Source organism: Eretmochelys imbricata, chromosome 16 (assembly GCF_965152235.1).
Source record: "Eretmochelys imbricata isolate rEreImb1 chromosome 16, rEreImb1.hap1, whole genome shotgun sequence".
Taxonomy (NCBI): domain Eukaryota; kingdom Metazoa; phylum Chordata; order Testudines; family Cheloniidae; genus Eretmochelys; species Eretmochelys imbricata.
In genome coordinates this window covers 11113590-11130392 of record NC_135587.1, presented here as the reverse complement: position 1 = coordinate 11130392, position 16803 = coordinate 11113590, and the positions used below count along the sequence as shown (strand labels likewise).

The 16803-nt window shown below is 48.6% G+C and overlaps 1 protein-coding gene across 1 annotated transcript in view; it reads left to right on the top strand.

The window, feature by feature from the left end:
• ASTN2 (astrotactin 2) overlaps positions 1-13828 on the top strand; it is a 595119-nt gene extending 581291 nt beyond the window's left edge. The window contains 3 exon segments of the mRNA XM_077835839.1: positions 780-880; positions 2503-2686; positions 13591-13828. Of these exon segments, the coding sequence (XP_077691965.1) occupies positions 780-880; positions 2503-2686; positions 13591-13828 (523 nt within the window).
• Positions 13829-16803: the final 2975 nt, after the last annotated feature.

Genomic DNA, 16803 nt, shown 5'->3' with positions numbered 1-16803 from the left:
CAGCCCTGGAGACGTGTGTTGCACCGCCTGGCTCTGAGTGGATAAATATGGAAAGATGCCCACTGAGAGCCGTGCAGAGGATTATGCTAGGATTTACCCGATCCCCAAGCTGATAAGAAGCTCTCTGTGTTTTACACTGTAAGCCTCTGATTGGGACACTCGTTGCTCAAAACCAAAAAAAGAAAAAGGCCCACGGCCTGTTTGATCAAAGGTTCTTCCTTGCACAAGTGCCATATTTTACTGTCAGATGCTCTCCATTCATTTCAAGTGTGAAATCAACACTCTCAGCCTTTCCCAACCCCTCTCTGGCTAGAGAATGGAGAAAAGACAACCTCCAGGTCTGTTCAAAGGATGCATACAAGCTGCTGCCACCACCGCTTTGGGCATTTAAGAGAGGAATTAAAACCTCTGTTACTTAAGGATGGAGGTAGAGGCAGTGTACTTGGAGAAACTAGTCTCCTGGCACAGTTGCAGTGCGGCAGGGGAAGCAGTCCCCATAGGTGAATGACTTTATACAGCTGCAGTGCAGTGGGACAGCTCTCCAGACACCAGTCCCCTTGCATAAACGCAGTGAGCAGGGTAGTGAGGCCCCAGCAGCTTTCCTTCTTCGTCCTCTTCATTATAAATGCTACTGTTCTCCTCTAGCCCACTCAAGCTGCCGGAAGTGGACGCAACGAACTTGGACCGAACAGTTCATTGCTCTTTTGGAGCTTTTGTCCATGTACCGTCGCGGAGCTGGTGTGGCGGCTATCACAGCTGATCTTCTCTCTGCCTTCCAGATTTACCCTCTATGCCGTGGACACCCGAGGGAGGCATTCAGAGCTGAGCACCGTCACCCTGAGAACAGCCTGCCCACTAGTGGATGACAGCAAGGCAGAAGGTAAGAGTTCAATCTCCTGATTCCCCTGCTCCCAGACCCGGGAGAGCTCTCCTGTTAATCACCCCTGACCCTCCTTTTTCCCACTTTCCCTGACCTCTGAGACACAGCTGATTGCCGTGCAGCCAATGATGCAGCGAGGGTGAGGAGAGAGAAAAGAAAAGGAACAAAGGTAAGAGAAGGGGAGAGAGATACTGAAGGAGACGTTAAAGGAGAAGGAGGGCTTATCTATACAAGGACACTTCGAAAGTTCATTGAAATTCAGTATTAAAGTGGCCTAAATTCGATTTTGCTTAATTCATTTGAATGACAGCATCAACACAGGGATTTAATTTGGTTTAACTAATCCACTGTAAAAAATAATTTGGATTAGCTTTCTTGGGTGTCCCTGTGTAGACAAGCCCTGAGAGAGAAAGAACGAGGGGTGAAGCTGGAATAGCCAGACTGTTCTGAACAGCAGTAAGAGAATGAAGAGCCAAAGAGGGACATGCAGGGTACATGCATAACCAAAAGCTCACAGTCTGTCTGATGAAAAAAGAAAAGGAGTACTTGTGGCACCTTAGAGACTAACAAATTTATCTGAGCATAAGCTTTTGTGAGCTACAGCTCACTTCATAGGATGCAAGTGATGTCTGATGTGTGTGATCTGTTACCTTTTTCCATTTGCGGACCCCTACAAAATTTTGACTAGAGGTGCAGACCCCTTTGGAGCACACACCCAGAAGAATGAAAGTCGGGGGTAACTGCACCACCCCCCCATAGGTGTGTCGCTTCTTTTGTACTGCTGTAAGCTGAGCCGCTCTGTGATGCTTTCCCAGCGAATTGTGGGAGGACTTGGGGGATTGGTGGGAAAGCACTGGAGGGCTGGCAGCTTTCGAGGGGGTTAGCCGGGGTTCTTGCCGCAGAGTGGGCAGATTACGAGCCCGAGAGAAAGCAGCAGTTGAGCTCTACCCCAGGCAAGCCAGATTGCCTGCATTGAAAACGCCAGCCAACTCACGCGCGAGGGCTCGGTATGGGGATGTTAGGGGCAACACCCAAGTAAGAGCCTGGGTTAATTCTGCAGTGAAGATGACTCTCATGGAGAGCTGAGCTCTTGAAAATCTGGCCCCTGGTGCCTAATGTTTGAGCAAGCAGTTCCCTCTACAGCGGTGCTTCCCAGCTCTGGGGTATAGGTGAGCACTACGGGTACTTTAGACTTTTGTGCCTGGTATTCTGGCATCTCCTTCCCTCTGTGCATCACTATTTGCCAGCTCCCACTCAGCAGCTGCAGCACTTTGGCTGACTGGGACTGGACGCAGGGGTTTAGAGGGTGCATCACTGAATGGGAGATGGCAGAGTTGAGGTGTCAAGCCCTGATCCTGCAAATGGTTCTGCAGGGGCAGACTCCCTGCACCAACTTGGAGTTGTTGAAGTCACTGGGTCTCTGTGGGGACTCTGGGTTCCAGCCATGTAGGGCCTCAGTCTGGTTCAGCTGCCCAGATAGATGGCTGTGCTCTAAAGCCAACTGCCAAGCTGCTGTGGGTGAGGTGGCCACCCCAGTCCCACAACGTCAGCCCCACTGGCCGGTTTTCCCTTCCTGCACTCCCATTCCCTTGTAAACCCCTCCTTCCCCTGCTTCTTTGCAGAGATAGCCGACAAAATCTACAACCTCTACAATGGCTATACCAGTGGGAAGGAGCAGCAGACAGCCTACAACACGCTGATGGAGGTCTCCACGTCCATGCTCTTCCGAGTCCAGCACCACTACAACTCGCACTACGAGAAGTTTGGAGACTTTGTCTGGCGCAGTGAGGATGAGCTGGGGCCCAGGTAGCTGTGCTTTCCCATAATCCTTTGTGGTTAGTCCATCCCACTCCATTAGACTGGCCTAGTGTCTTACACTGCTGAGTGCATCCTGTTTAGGTGGCCATTCAGATGACCCTGATGATCCCCTAATACCAGAGAGGTAGCGTTTTGTAAACCTCACCAACCAGTCCCATCATCTGCCCTGGATTGGGACAAGGGGTGCTGTAATTTAGGATTTAAGTGATTTGTAACAGTTGTTTGGGAGACCAGTCCTGGGAATAACAGGCAGTGCTGCAAAGTAGAATCTGGGCCTAAGTGAACTGATAAAGCTGTGTGGACACAGTGCTATACATTAGGACTGAGGTGAACTGCCAAGGCTGTTATAAATTAGCACTGATCCCCAGTCTTTTTTACATTGGAGAGTCTTCATGGCAGAGACTGTGACTCTTCCAGGATTCAAATGTGCCCTGATACTTTCAGCATTATCACAGTATACACTGATTCGATGAATGAATGAATGTGGAAGTAGAGAGAGTGATACAAATTAGGACTGAGGTGCATTGTGTCAGGTGTTTGGAGAGCTAAGGACTAGAATAATAAAGGGACAATTTACCCTAAGGATGTATCCAGGACTCTGCCTCAATCAGCACATCCTCTAACAGCTGTAGCATTGGTACGTAGAAAAAGTCCAGGTGATGAAGGAGAGCAGCAGACCACCGTACTGGGGCACTGGCAGAGGGAGACTGTTTGGGATTTTGACAAATCAGCACTTTTTGACTGACAAACACCTTTGTTGGAAAATCCCTCCCCAGCTCTGTGTCATGTGTTCTTGAGAAGTTTACAGTGGATGTTCTACCACTTAGATCCTGCCCTATTGTTCTGAGATCTCCGGAGTGAAAGTGGCTGTCCCACAGCGATCGTCTTTGCTTGTGTTCTGGTTTTGAACAGCAGTAAAATTAACTGAGGCGACAGTGAATGCTGGAGTTGCAGCTTCATCTAAACCATTAACCCAGCTGTGGCCCACCAGCCCACTACAGATGTGAAGGCGTAAACAGGCTCTTTCTCCCCCTTTATTTTGGAGGCACAAGGCATGAGGGCCTCATGTAGCTTTTGTTTAAGGGGCAGGGGAGAAGGTTCACATGCATAAACTGTCTTGACACCATGAGAGAGTGGAGATAAAACTTCCATTTGTTTACATGTCTCACAAACAGCAGATTTTTTTTTTTTGAATCTGTAGTTCTACCCTTGTGATATCTCCTTAGGGTTTGGTGCATGAACTGTCAGCATGTGATAGACTGTGACTTTGCAGCACAATATCTCCTAAACCCCTGCTGGTGAATTAATCCTCTCTCTCTCATCTGATTGATGGAGAGACAGACAGATGAGGTGTATAGTCTGTCTGTCCGTCTAATCAGCCTAATGTGACATATTGATACGTTGCCCCTCACCATGGTTATTGGGCACTTTACAAGTTATAAATACTCTTAAAGATCTTAGATTTCTCTCCCTCCCTCCCACCTAAAACAATAACATGGCATTACAGTGGCCTCCCCAAATTCTAAACTCAGTGCGCACTAAAACCATGCTGCAAACTGAAGCATGCCCAGGCTATGGCAGAAAATGTATTTTACAAACCTGTGTTCCCTTTTCCCTAATTTCGTGCTAAGAGTGGGAATTAGCAGCTGGATAACTCTGAGATTGTGAAGAACAACGGTTCCAGCAGTAACAGCCCCCCCCCCCCATATTGTTTTGGCGTATTTGCAAAAGTATATTACTGGTGAACATGCAGGTTCAGAGAGACTACAACTGTGGAATAGAGCATACACGGAGTATGCCATGTCAGAGTACTGGGAGAGTAAGCTGGGTTGTTTCCTGGGCAAGGTGTCTTCTTACGACCTTTTTGCCACTGCTCATGAGCTGCTACCATAACTCCTCACAAAGAACATTCCGCAAGTGACATGAAGCTCCCTCAGGTTTCTAGATTCGGCCAGGATGCTTAGAGATGTTTCACAAATGCCATGTTGTCAGCAGTCTGTTTCAGAAATGACCTTTTCTCTGAGTGCTAGAAAGAAACAGAGAGAGAGAACTGGGAGGTACAGATGATGGGGGGAGCAATTAACCACAATAAACACATAATAACAATAGATTATACTTTTTTTTGCCCACCCTACATATTGGGCACAAGCAGGGATCCACTCCTGACTCCATGCCACAATTTCTTGCAACAATTTACGACCCTCCTAGACATAAATCCAAGTTAGCCTGTGACTGGCCCTCCTTCAGAGGTGACCTAGATTGTAATTTTTTTGATAGCTCATTAACCTCTGATGTGCAGCCACTCTCTTCCCCTCTCCTTGATGGCACTGCAAGATGTTTGTCATTTTAAGTCGTCCCTCTCTGTACAAATCCATGGGGCCACTGGCTTTCTTTATGTTTCCCCGGTAACTGCATCTGTTACTTGGGCATCTCTGGAAGCTGAGTGACGATGCACCTATTTGAGGGCATTATCCAGCAGGAAAATACAAGCCAGGCAAACTTGTCTCTCCATGTCAAGCAAGGAGATTTGGAAAGTGCTCTCCAGCATGTCCTTGACACATCGTTATACAGAAAGCAATGTCTAGAGACATCCATGGATTCCGCAGTTGTCCTTCCACACAGAGGCAGGGATCTCCGGTTGAACTTTCAGCAGCCCCTCATGCATCTGAGTAACCAGCATCTCCTAGCCATGGGGAAGCTTCTAAAAATACCCCTGCCGCTTGCAAGCAGTTCTAGTCTCTTGACAAGAACGAACGTCTGTCCTCCAGCCTCATTTCTCAGGTTGCTCTGGCAGCGATGGACCCCCCGACAGCGGGAGAGGTGACTGAGGATTTCCCAAGGGAACATCTCGTAATGAGATTTTAATTGACAGGCTGTTCTCGTTCCCAGGAGGGCATTCATTTTCGTACCTTGAAATGTTTATCAGATGAGCCTCAGATCCACCGTAAATGTTCACTCATAAAACTTAGTGACAAGAGGGGAGTCTATTGCCTCTGTGTAATAAATACATCATGCTGGAGTCCTTGAGAGCCCAATTTCCATGAAAGCCACAGGTTACTGCAAACAGCTGCTCGCGAGAAGACACACTGACAACCAGATGTCTCAAACAGAAGGTTTACATTAAGGAGACATTAAAAAACTTAGCTCATAGGTGGCCCTAGACCAGGACTTGCTGTGGTCAGGACTTGGCTCCTGGTTTGCTTCATCCTGCTAGTCTCCTCTAACAAACCCCATATAACCCTAACACACGCAAAAAGAGACGCTTTCTCCAAATTTACAGCAACACTTTGTTCCAACTAAAGAGAAGAATCTGTCTAGACCAATAAAGGCCTGATGCTACTATGCATTTGTTCGATCCTTCCCAGGCTTGTGTGGTGCAGGGACGGTGCTTTGTTATGTCACAGGCTCTTCTTTTAACAGCTGTCTGGATTTTTGGGGAGTTGTTGTGGACATTGCAACAGTGTCTGACTCTCAGCGAGAGGTGGAGGAAATAGACATGGTTAAATTGTCCCCACCCCCGTGCTCATCAGGTCAGGATGTGACATCAGCATGGGGCTTTAAGCCCCTCCTTTTCTTAAAGCAAATAACAGACCCCTGCTGACCGCAGCAGCAGGAGAAGATCCTTTTAAATGCAGGCGTCTCCACCAGCAGCTGCCTTACAGTAACAGGAGGGAATACGATGTACAGATGAGAGGCTGTGATAGCAGGGTTTGGAGTGCTGGACTCTCTATCCTCCCATCTGAGAGCCTGACAGACCTGGGTCAATTATCACTTGGGCGGAAAATCTGAATTTATAGCAAAGAAACCCCACAAGAGAACAAGACAACCAGGCACTGACCCTCTCCCCCACCTCCCGTCAGAGTCCTGGGGCGAGACCCTGCTCCACTCCAACACAGCTGTTGTTCCCTGTCTGCTCTGTAGTCCTGCGTTGTACTTTCCTAGTGCCTTTCATCCTAGCATGTCAAAGTGCTTTGCAAGCAACTAACTAGGCCCACGGCAGCCTTGGGAGCAAGGTGAGTATTGTATTCCCAATGCAGATGGGCAAACTGAGATGGGGAAGGGTGAAGTGATGCACCATATGGGGCACAACTGGCCCGGGGCAGAGCTGGAAGTAGCCAGTGCAAGACACCCAGCTCTCCCAAGCTCCCTGGCAGCACAGGGAATAGAACCCAGGAGACCAGGTCTGCTACTCTAACTACTGTATCACACTCCCTTACGACAGTGCCTTTATCCATGCATGAGCACTTCGAACGGCCCGAACAGTCACACCTTCCCATCTCTCTTCAGGCCCCAGTAACATGAGAGGGGAAAATGGCAGCAGAGGGCCATTACTTTTAATCCCTTCCATCATTTTTACCGCAGCATCGACCTCCTAAATCCTTCACTTTCACAGCAAACAAGATCAGTCCCAGGCTGGCACCAACTTTAAACCAGCTGGCCGCAAAGTGCGCTGTGGCAGGCGAGGTGGAGCGGGGATGACATCATGTGGGGATGGGGTGGGGAAGAAGCCGCTAAGCTTCGGTGGGTCAGGGGGCTTAGTGCAGCCAGTGTCAGCCCTGGCTGTAGCCAGCCCGGGAGTCTGACTTCTGCAGCCATCCCCTCCTGATCCTGCCCTTTCATAGGGGAATAAATGATTGTTTCTGGCAGCGACGGGGTAGCTCGGCATTAGGAAGATTTCATTTCCAGTCTTTGAAAAGGTGGTCGCTCTGGCCTGACATCCCCCCGCAGAGAGCACTTGGATGGTGGCCAGAATTTGATTGATGGCGTTAAATTGGCAGCCCAAGAACTGCTTCTGTAATTTATTACCCGGCCTTCACCAGCAGGCTTCTCTCTCTTTTTCTCTCCTCTCCCCTGGTCTCTTTCTCTCCTTCTTCCTTTTTTTTTTTTAATAAAGAAAAGATGTCAGCCAAAAGTCTAACATTTAAGCATGACTTCATTAACCCTCTCAAACAAGTGAGCCACACCAGCTCCCCCCAAGAGAGCCAAGCAACCTGGCCGTTGCTGAGGGGGTTTGTCATCAACCCGGGGATAGCAAAATCCAGGTATCCACTTCCCTCCTGATCCTCCACTCCAGCATGTTCCTCCTTGGTTTCTCCTGCATTGTTGCCTCCTCTGCTTGTCCGTCAGAGCACTTTGCAGTTGGTGCATCCCCTGGGCCATTCCATCACCTGCTGCTTCCCATGGTTGCACTCCCTAAGGCTCCCCAGCCACTGAGCAGAGCCAGACCCAACAAAGCAGCTGGAGTGAGACGGAAAGATGCAACCACATGTCTGCTGGAGGACAGAACAAACCCACCAGTTGTCCCCAGGAGATGATGGATAGAGGGAGTGGCATGGGTTTGCCCTGTGCTGCCATAACAGCAATGGCCCAGGACAGGCTGGAGGAAGCAAGCTGTGTGAGGGAGTTTTCAGTGGTGTCTAAAGGTAAAGGGATGGAGAGGGGGAAAGAGAGAAGAGGGGACATGGGAAACTATAGAAGGGACAAGAAGGAAATGGAGAGGGAGAGATAAGCAGATGGCACAGAAGAGGGAGAGAAAAGACGAGGGAAGCAAACACAGGGTATAGGAGATGGAATGGAGGAGAGATGGGACAGGAGGCACATTTAGGCATGTCCTGGAGATCTAGGCCTTCATCTGAAGCATCTGGCATAGGCTAGGGGCAGGATATTGGACTTGATGGACCATTGGTCTGAATCCATCCTTGGGGATCTGGGGTTATGAAGCTCAAGGCATGACCCTATTTGCACCCATTTTGATGCAGGGCATGATATTCATGCATTGTGCACTGTCCTAGAGCAAGTGGAGGGGACTCACTTGTGGGTAAATGCAGCTTCCCTTTACTGTAGCACGTAAGGGACAAACTCCCAGCTATTCCTGCCCATCCACACATCCATCTCCTGTTTGCCTTCTCAGCAATAGAGTGAGTGTCACCTCCCGCCAGTCTCTCCTGTTGCATCCACTTCAGTAGGCAGTTCCAAGGCAAGCAGAATAACACAGGTCGTTCCATTTGCAACTTCAGCCCAGAGTTGGACCACCCCCTCTTCCCGAATCACCCAACGGGCAGAGAACACCACACAATATTACTGATACCAAGATAGCTATGACACCTCCCTCACTCTGTCCTAACTCACGCCAAACACCAGCTGTCTCCAGAGCAAGCCCAGTGTAGGTATCAGAGTGTTGATTCACCCTGCTTCTTAGGGTCTGTCTACACTGCAGTCAGAGGCGTGACTGCAGCACATGTAGACGTAAGTGAGCTAGCTAGCTTGAATAATGCTAGTAATGAATCCACAGCACCAGGAGCTGTACAAACCTCTAGAAGCTGGACAGATTTAGACTGCAAATAAGGCATACATTTTTAAAAGTGTGAGTGCAGTTAACCCAGGGTCGTGATGGATTCTCCACCACAACCATTTTTAAATTAAGACTGGATGTTTTTCTACAAGATCTGTTCCAGGAATCTCTATGGCCTGTGCAATACAGGCGGTCAAACTAGATATCAAGTGGCCTTGGAATCTGTGAATCTGTGTAGTCCAGTGGCTAGCCCATACTGCCATGACTTCACTGCTATAGTTGTTTGAGCTAGCTAGATCAAAGCTAGCTTCAGTCATACCTCTGATTGCAGTGTAGACATACCTTCAATCTTCCAAACAAGAAAGTGTTTCCAGATGTGTGCTCAAAATAGGTTGGTCTTTTCTTTCTTTAACTACCTTCCTGTTTTCTTTCCTTTCATTCAGACAGACTGGATAGTTCCCACCCATATAAGCCTTTCCATTCTTTGGCAAGATTTGACCTTTGAAGCAAACACCCAACACATGGTCCCCTCTCCGAACACACTGTAAGGGGTTCATGAATGTTAATAGATCTTGTCTCCCTAAACTCGACAGGGAGAGCTCACAACTCGGGGCCCAGCTCACAACCCAGCTGGCTTGACTTTGAGAGAAGCTCAATGGGAATGTCGTTAGCATGAACTGGAAATGGCCATTGCTGTCTGACTGGAGCTGGTGAAAACACAGAAAGCTGATTTCACAAATAATGTTGAAATTTCAAAGTTGTTTTCATTCTGTTGAACTAGGCCCACTTTTCTTCATTTCTTTTTAAAAATTGTATATTTTTACTGTCATAAAAATTCAAAAAGTATTTTCACTATTTTTTGACAACTATTTTGGGGGGAAATTAGCCCCCAGAAAGAATGAAAAATGACAAAATTTGGACAGTGTTGAGAAGGGTTCATGAACATTTTTGTTCCTCCCCCCAAGAATAAAGGTTGTTTTCTGACGAAAACTCGTCATTCAAAAATGTGTAACTCATTTTATATCTACCCGTTCCCGTCTACATTTAGTAATAGCAAGCATGTCCCGATGCTGTGCTGCAGACAGTGTTCAGAAGCACTGGACTCTTTTAGACATGAGTCTAACTCCTATGCTTGCTTACACCCAGTGCAATCCACATCGAAGTTAATGAACTCTACGCAGTGAAAGTCAGTGCAGAATATGACTCCTTGGTGTGCATTGTTTTAGCTATGGCATCCTCACTGAAAATATCAACTTCCATAATGGGAAACCTCCAAAGTATTTCCCATTTTAACAATCTCTGGCAAGGATTGGGGTGGGGCGGGGCGGGCGGTATGTCACTGGTGAAGTTATGCATCTTGGATTGCAGGGAGAGGGAGCACCTCTCTGGTAGGGTGGTGGCTACTTAATGGAATTGTGTTAGCGGGAGTTGGAAGGTGTTGGTCAAAGCTCAAGCCATCACATCGAATGTATGAGCCTCCCCAGAAACAGAGAGTCATACCTGGTTGTGGAGGCTTGATTGGCCTCCAGTCACTGCTGTTTTGGCTTGTCGCTCTGTCATGCACTTCTGTCTGTACCACACTCTTTTGTGACTCACGGTGAATTCTTACTTGGAATCTCAATTAGTGAGATGCCTCGGAGAAAGCAGCCGCATCAGAAAATAGCCATGCTCCCTCCCAAAGAATCGGGGGCTGAAGCACCAGAAAGCTTTCATAATCAAATAATCCCTATGTTTATACCTAGCTGACTGAGAGCGCTGCCCCTGACATGTCATTATTGGGAATTGACATTCCTTCGGTAACTGTAACAAACCCCAACCCTAATTCCAGAGCTTTGCTGCGGCACCAGCGGGAAAGGGAATAATCTGTGATCTTGAGACTTTCAAACCACTCAAATAAACCCTCTTTCCCCACTTTTGATTTAGCACTTTGCAGGCTCTCACTAGGGGAGGGTTGGCCTCTAACTACTTAATTTTGTTTTGTCTTTTGGGTTTGTTGCACGTTTCCTTCTCTGCTGTTACAGAGTTGGGTTCTTCCTAGCCCGTTCCCCCTCTGAAGACTTGACAAATTGCAGAGAGGGCGGCTGTGTGCTTGGGTTCCTCCCTGGCGTAAGGCATGAGTGGGGGGAGGCAGGTATTCTGGAGAATTCCAGATAAGTAAGGGAAGGAGAGGGCAAGGTATTCCCATTTGGCTTGTCACTTCTCCACTGGCTTCCTGTAGCAGTGAGTTTGAGGGTTGTGCCATGGTGATAGATAGATGGCTAAAGGGATGGATAGGTGGATGATGGTAGATGACTTATGATGAGAGGCTGAGGGAACTGGGATTGCTTAGTCTGTGGAAGAGAAGAATGAGGGGGGATTTGATAGCAGCCTTCAACTACCTGAAAGGGGGTTTCAAAGAGGATGGATCTAGACTGTTCTCAGTGGTACCAGATGACAGAACGAGGAGTAATGGTCTCAAGTTGCAGTGGGGGAGGTTTAGGTTGGATATTAGGAAAAACTTTTTCACTAGGAGGGTGGTGAAACACTGGAATGCGTTACCTAGGGAGGTGGTGGAATTTTCTTCCTTTGAGGTTTTTAAGGTCAGGCCTGACAAAGCCCTGGCTGGGATGATTTAGTTGGGGATTGGTCCTGCTTTGAGCCGGGGGTTGAACTAGATGACCTTCTGAGGTCCCTTCCAACGCTGATATTCTATGAGTCCATGTTTCATCAGCTTCTTAAGAATCGTGATCAACTTGTTACTTCACTGGAGTTGCACCAGTGTAACTGAGAGGCAAATTTGGCCCCTGGGTTGGGGGAGGAAGCCCAGCTTCCAACAGGATGTTTGCTTCTCTCTCTCTTTCAGCCAACTGAGAAATAAAAAAAGAAGGGAGCATATATTAAACTCCGGAGTCCCCAGGGAGTTATTGGAGGAATAGTTTTGGTTCAGGAATGTATTGCCAAATCAGTCATATATATCTATTTTACTCTAATTGCCAAAGATTCCGGTAAGGGTTGCTTTACTTGAGCTGCTCATACCACCCAAGCCCTAGCCCCAGCGGGAGTTTGCCAGTTTTGAAGCCATAGGGCAGTGCTCTGGAAACTTTCTGTGATAGGTCAGTACTACTGAAGAGGCTGTTACTGCCTAGAGGGCAGCCTAGGTTAGATGACCCAATGCAGTTGAGAGACGTGATGAATTGTATTCCCAACTTTTTATCTAGAGCAGGTCACTAAACCTCCTTGTGCCTCAGTTTTCACATCTGTACACTGGGAATAATAGTATAGATGTCATAACCCTTAATTCATTGTCATAGAATCATAGGACTGGAAGGGACCTCGAGAGGTCATCTAGTCCAGTCCCCTGCACTCATGGCAGGACTAAGTATTATCTATCCCATCCCTGACAGGTGTTTGTCTAACCTGTTCTTAAAAATCTCCAATGATGGAGATTCCACAACCTCCTTAGGCAATTTATTCCAGTGCTTAACCACCCTGACAGGAAGTTTTTCGTAATATCCAACCTAACTCTTCCCTTGCTGCAATTTAAGCTCATTGCTTCTTATCCTATCCTCTGTATCATCTGTAAAGCATTTTGAGATCCTTGCATAGCAGGTGCTATAGACATTTAATTACAGTAAAAACTGTGTTATCCAGCCCTGTACCAATCGGAAAGCTCTATAAACCGGCATTTCTAATCTTCAGAGAAAGTCCGGTGTATAGTCCAGTTGGCGAGGGGCCGCGGTTCCCAGCCAATGGGAGCTGCGGAGTCAGCACTCGGGGCAGGGAGGGGGCAATGCACAGAGCCGCCTAGCCTCACCTCCACCTAGGAACAGCAGGGATAGGCCATGGCTTGCGGGGAGCTGCTTCAGGTGAGCGCCCCCCTGGATCTGGCACCCTGAAACTTCTCCCGTGCCCTAACCCGCTCCCGCACCCCCTCCTACATCCGAACTCCCTCCCTCTTAGTTAACCTGAATTTTTCTCTTACCAGCACCCCCCCATTTCCCAACATGCCGGACAAAAAAAACTTTTACTGTAATTAGGAATCAGAAGACAGACTCTATCAATCTATCTGCTGGCAATTGTTAACAGAACTGTTTTGTGTATGTGACAGGACAAACTACCAACAAAACCTAGGAGCCCTGGCTAGAGCTAAGTGAATAATTGTTTTGGGTTTTTTGGTGGTGGCCGAACCAAAATTGATATTTTTTTTCTTGCCGAAATAAAAAACCGAAAAAAATTTCAGTCTGGTCGAACAAAATAGTTGAATGTTGAATCAAAACAACATCTTGAAACAAGTTGTCTGTTCGAATTGACATTTTCTAAACAGAATGTCAGTTCCAAGGGATTGTAACAGCTCATTTTGTAACAGCTCATGTTGAAAATGTCAAAACAAACCATTTCAACATTTAAAAAAAGATCTTTTTTGTTTGATTGGTTGGTTGGTTTGTTTTTGGTGGGAGGGGTATGCACAACTATTGGCTAAATTCAACCTGAAAAATGAATTTTTCGGCAAATTTACTATTCCCCAAAACAATGTCACCCACCTCTAGTCCTGGCTCCTAGCTCCCTGGTCTAACTGCTTCCACCTTCTTGCTATGTCTCCGTCTGCTATTCTCCATTCCAGGAAAGCTCACCTGATCTTAAGGAGGTTGGAGAAAGTTAGCAGCCACTGTTCGACCCTGCTCCGCAGTGCCTATATCCAGAGCCGCACTGACACCATGCCGTACCTGTTCTGCCGCAGCGAAGAGGTCCGGCCAGCCGGCATGGTCTGGTACAACATCCTAAAGGACACCAAAGTGACGTGCGAGGAGAAGATGGTCTCCATGCTGCGCAACATGTACGGGGAATCCAAGGGGCGGTGAGGGACGATGTTGGCCTGGAGCTGTGGAAGGGAACTCCGAGGAGTCATGGACGTGTGATAACCTGAGTAGCTGGTGGGCTTAGAGGAAGGGTGACATTCAGATGGAGGGGACAGCGAGGCCAAACTGGACTTTTTGACATGGGCGGTGGAGAAACAAGAAATCAGCCAGTTGGACTTTGATTTCCCTTTTTATTTTATTTTTTAAAATGAAAATGCCTAATTTGACTCAGTAGCACCGTCTCTCCTTTTTAATCTTTTCTTACCGAATTTCCTGGACTACGCACTCCAAATCTGAGAGGAGGAGAAATCCAAAAGAGCCAGGTCAGGGCACAGGAGAGCTAGCTGCGCCCTCCCCTGCTAGCCTTGGAAGCGGATGAGGTGGGAAAGGGGGCCCGCTGCCTGAGAGCGTCAAGGAGCCAAGGCGAAGCGTCTCAGTTCTGGGAGGCGACACCGGGAGCTGGAGGCACCATCCTGAAAGCGAAGATCGTGGAGATTAACGCCAGCCGGGCAGGTGCAAAGACATTGCAGGCAAACTGGGGTTTTTTTAACACTCTGAGTTTGCAGAACTGCTGCTTGTGGAGTCTTCGTTTGCAGGGCTCCTGACAGGTTGTTCTGTGCATTAAAGATTCATATGAAGTCCACTTTACCCGCCTGCTGGGTATTTTTTGCCAACACACGTCTCTGCCATGGCCTTTTTGCAGGGTCTTTTTGCAGAACGACCTGGGGAGGAAACGAGTCTCTTCAGAGCTCGGGTAAAAGAAATGCGAGTGTCGGGTACAGGATTAAGAGAAGAATCCCAGTAAGTGGAGCAATAAGACACTTCTCAATGCTGGATTGGGGTGGGGGTGACGGGAGCTAAGCATTTAAAGAGGGCGGGGAGGGCCTCTTTTTGTCTGCAGACTTCTTCTATAAAGCCAGATAGCTCTTTGTTCTCAGCTTCTGTTTTTGTAAGAGTTCTGTGCTCGTGGGAAAACCCTATAAGGCAGCCAAGAGCTAGATAGACATGGAGACTCTATCATCTTTTAGCATCTGAGATGGATAAGGTTGGCACACGCTGATGGAGCAAGGTGGGAGGCTGAGGATAGAGGAATCCGATCCAGAGCCCAGTGAAGTAAGTGGGAGCCTTTCAGTGGTGCCAGTGAATTCTTCTTTCAGTCCAGAAGAGGAGTTTGATCTGGGCCTGAGTTGGTATCTGCTGAAGAAGCAGGTCCAAGACTGAATGGAGACAGAGGTTGGAATTTCTCATTTGTGAGGTCCCACAGTGTTCATTGCAGAGCAGATGGGGGCTGACCAGTCCTCTTACCTTAAAGAAAGAGAGGGTAGGGGAAGGATCATTAATAACACAAAGGAAGAACACCCCTTCTTCTCAGCTCTTCTGGGGCTGTGAAAACACTATGTGTTTGTACAGCACCTAACACCAACGTGGCCCAGTCCCTCCTGGGGCCTCCAGATGCTACCACCAGACAAACAATAAATAATAGCAATAACCTTCAGAGAGTCATCTGTGGTAAGCTCCCCCCGCAGCCCTCCCAGCTCCCCTGAGTCCAGACCCAAATTTGCTTAGATACAGACCTGTAGCATCTTGGAGCTGAGGTCCTGCCTGCTGCTGTGCCGCTGAAAGGTTAATCCCATGGCACCTAAAACACCCTACACTGTGATCTTCCTTCTCCCTCCCATTGGGCCGTGCTCCTGCTTTGCATGCCGTTAGGCCTCAGGAGATTGTGAGTTACCGGTCCCCATTAGTCAACCGTTCCCTTTGCCGTTGGTGGGGCCACATTGAGAGAATGCGAAAAGAGATGAAAAGGTCAGAGAGCCTCTCCCCCCCCTCCCCCCCATGCCCATGCATAGGGGCCAGCCACAATATGCAGGCCCTGTCCAGTCTGAGTGCATCCATGGACAGAAGCCGACTCTTTTTCAGAAATGCCGAGAGCGTGCAAGCTTCCGCTGACTTCGCGAGGCAGCTCAGTACCTCCTGAAATCAGGCTAAAGCTGAGGAGGCAGTGTGCATCCACACTGTGGGGGGGGGTAAGGGGGGGGGTGATTTCCAGCACGTATCCCTGCTAGCTTTGACCAAGGTAGCACACTGAAAAGCACAGCATCGCCACCACAGTGCAGGCAGCTGCGCTGGCTACTCCCCCAGGTACGTACCTAGGGGCTCGGGCCGGATGGTACTTGGGCAGCTAGCTTATGCTGCCGCAGCTACGTTGCAATTTTTAGTGGGCTAGATTGATTGGAGCTAACGGCGGGTACATCAAAGTATACCGCCAGCTGCAGCAGAGACATGCCGGTAGAGGGCTGCGAGGTTGTCCTGGCCAGCCACACGCCCCAGAGCGGGCACTTGACAAGGAGCACACTGCAGCCTCTCCAGCGGGCACACTGGTTTGTACTGGCCAGCGGGAATTCTGGTTGCGTTTCAGCGGCTCCTCGTGCAGGCAAGCCCTTGGGACCCTTTCCAGCTCCTGAGCCTGCCAGGGATGCCAGCCAGGATTGAATTGCTCGTACAGCTCCTTTTAAATATACACCCCTTGTTCCGACCCTATAGGGTAGCGGGCGGCTCAGCTGCCCCGGGCATCACATGTTCATTCTGGACATGGGAGACAAGGTGAAGGAACTATTTGTTGCAATCTGCTATTGTAACACAAACAAACTTTGAAGTGCACATGAGGGCCTGTTTGATGCCCTGGCTGGTGTTTTGGCACCGCACTGCTGTGCTGTGTTCCGATTGCGTGTGCTGCCATGAAAAATACCAGCCGTGGCCGTGAGGGAAATCTGTTGGCAGCCCTAGCGCCCAGCTGGCTGGGCCAGAGTCTTCCCATCCTTACACCTGGGTAATCCCATCAGCTTGTCTTGACTGTGCCTGGTTTACAAGGGGGTGAGCGAGAGGTGAATGGGGACCCCGTGAGTCACGTGTGATAGCATGTGACAGCTCTTGGGGGGGCGTGCCTGGCATGTGCATGACCAGCAAGTGTATGTGCA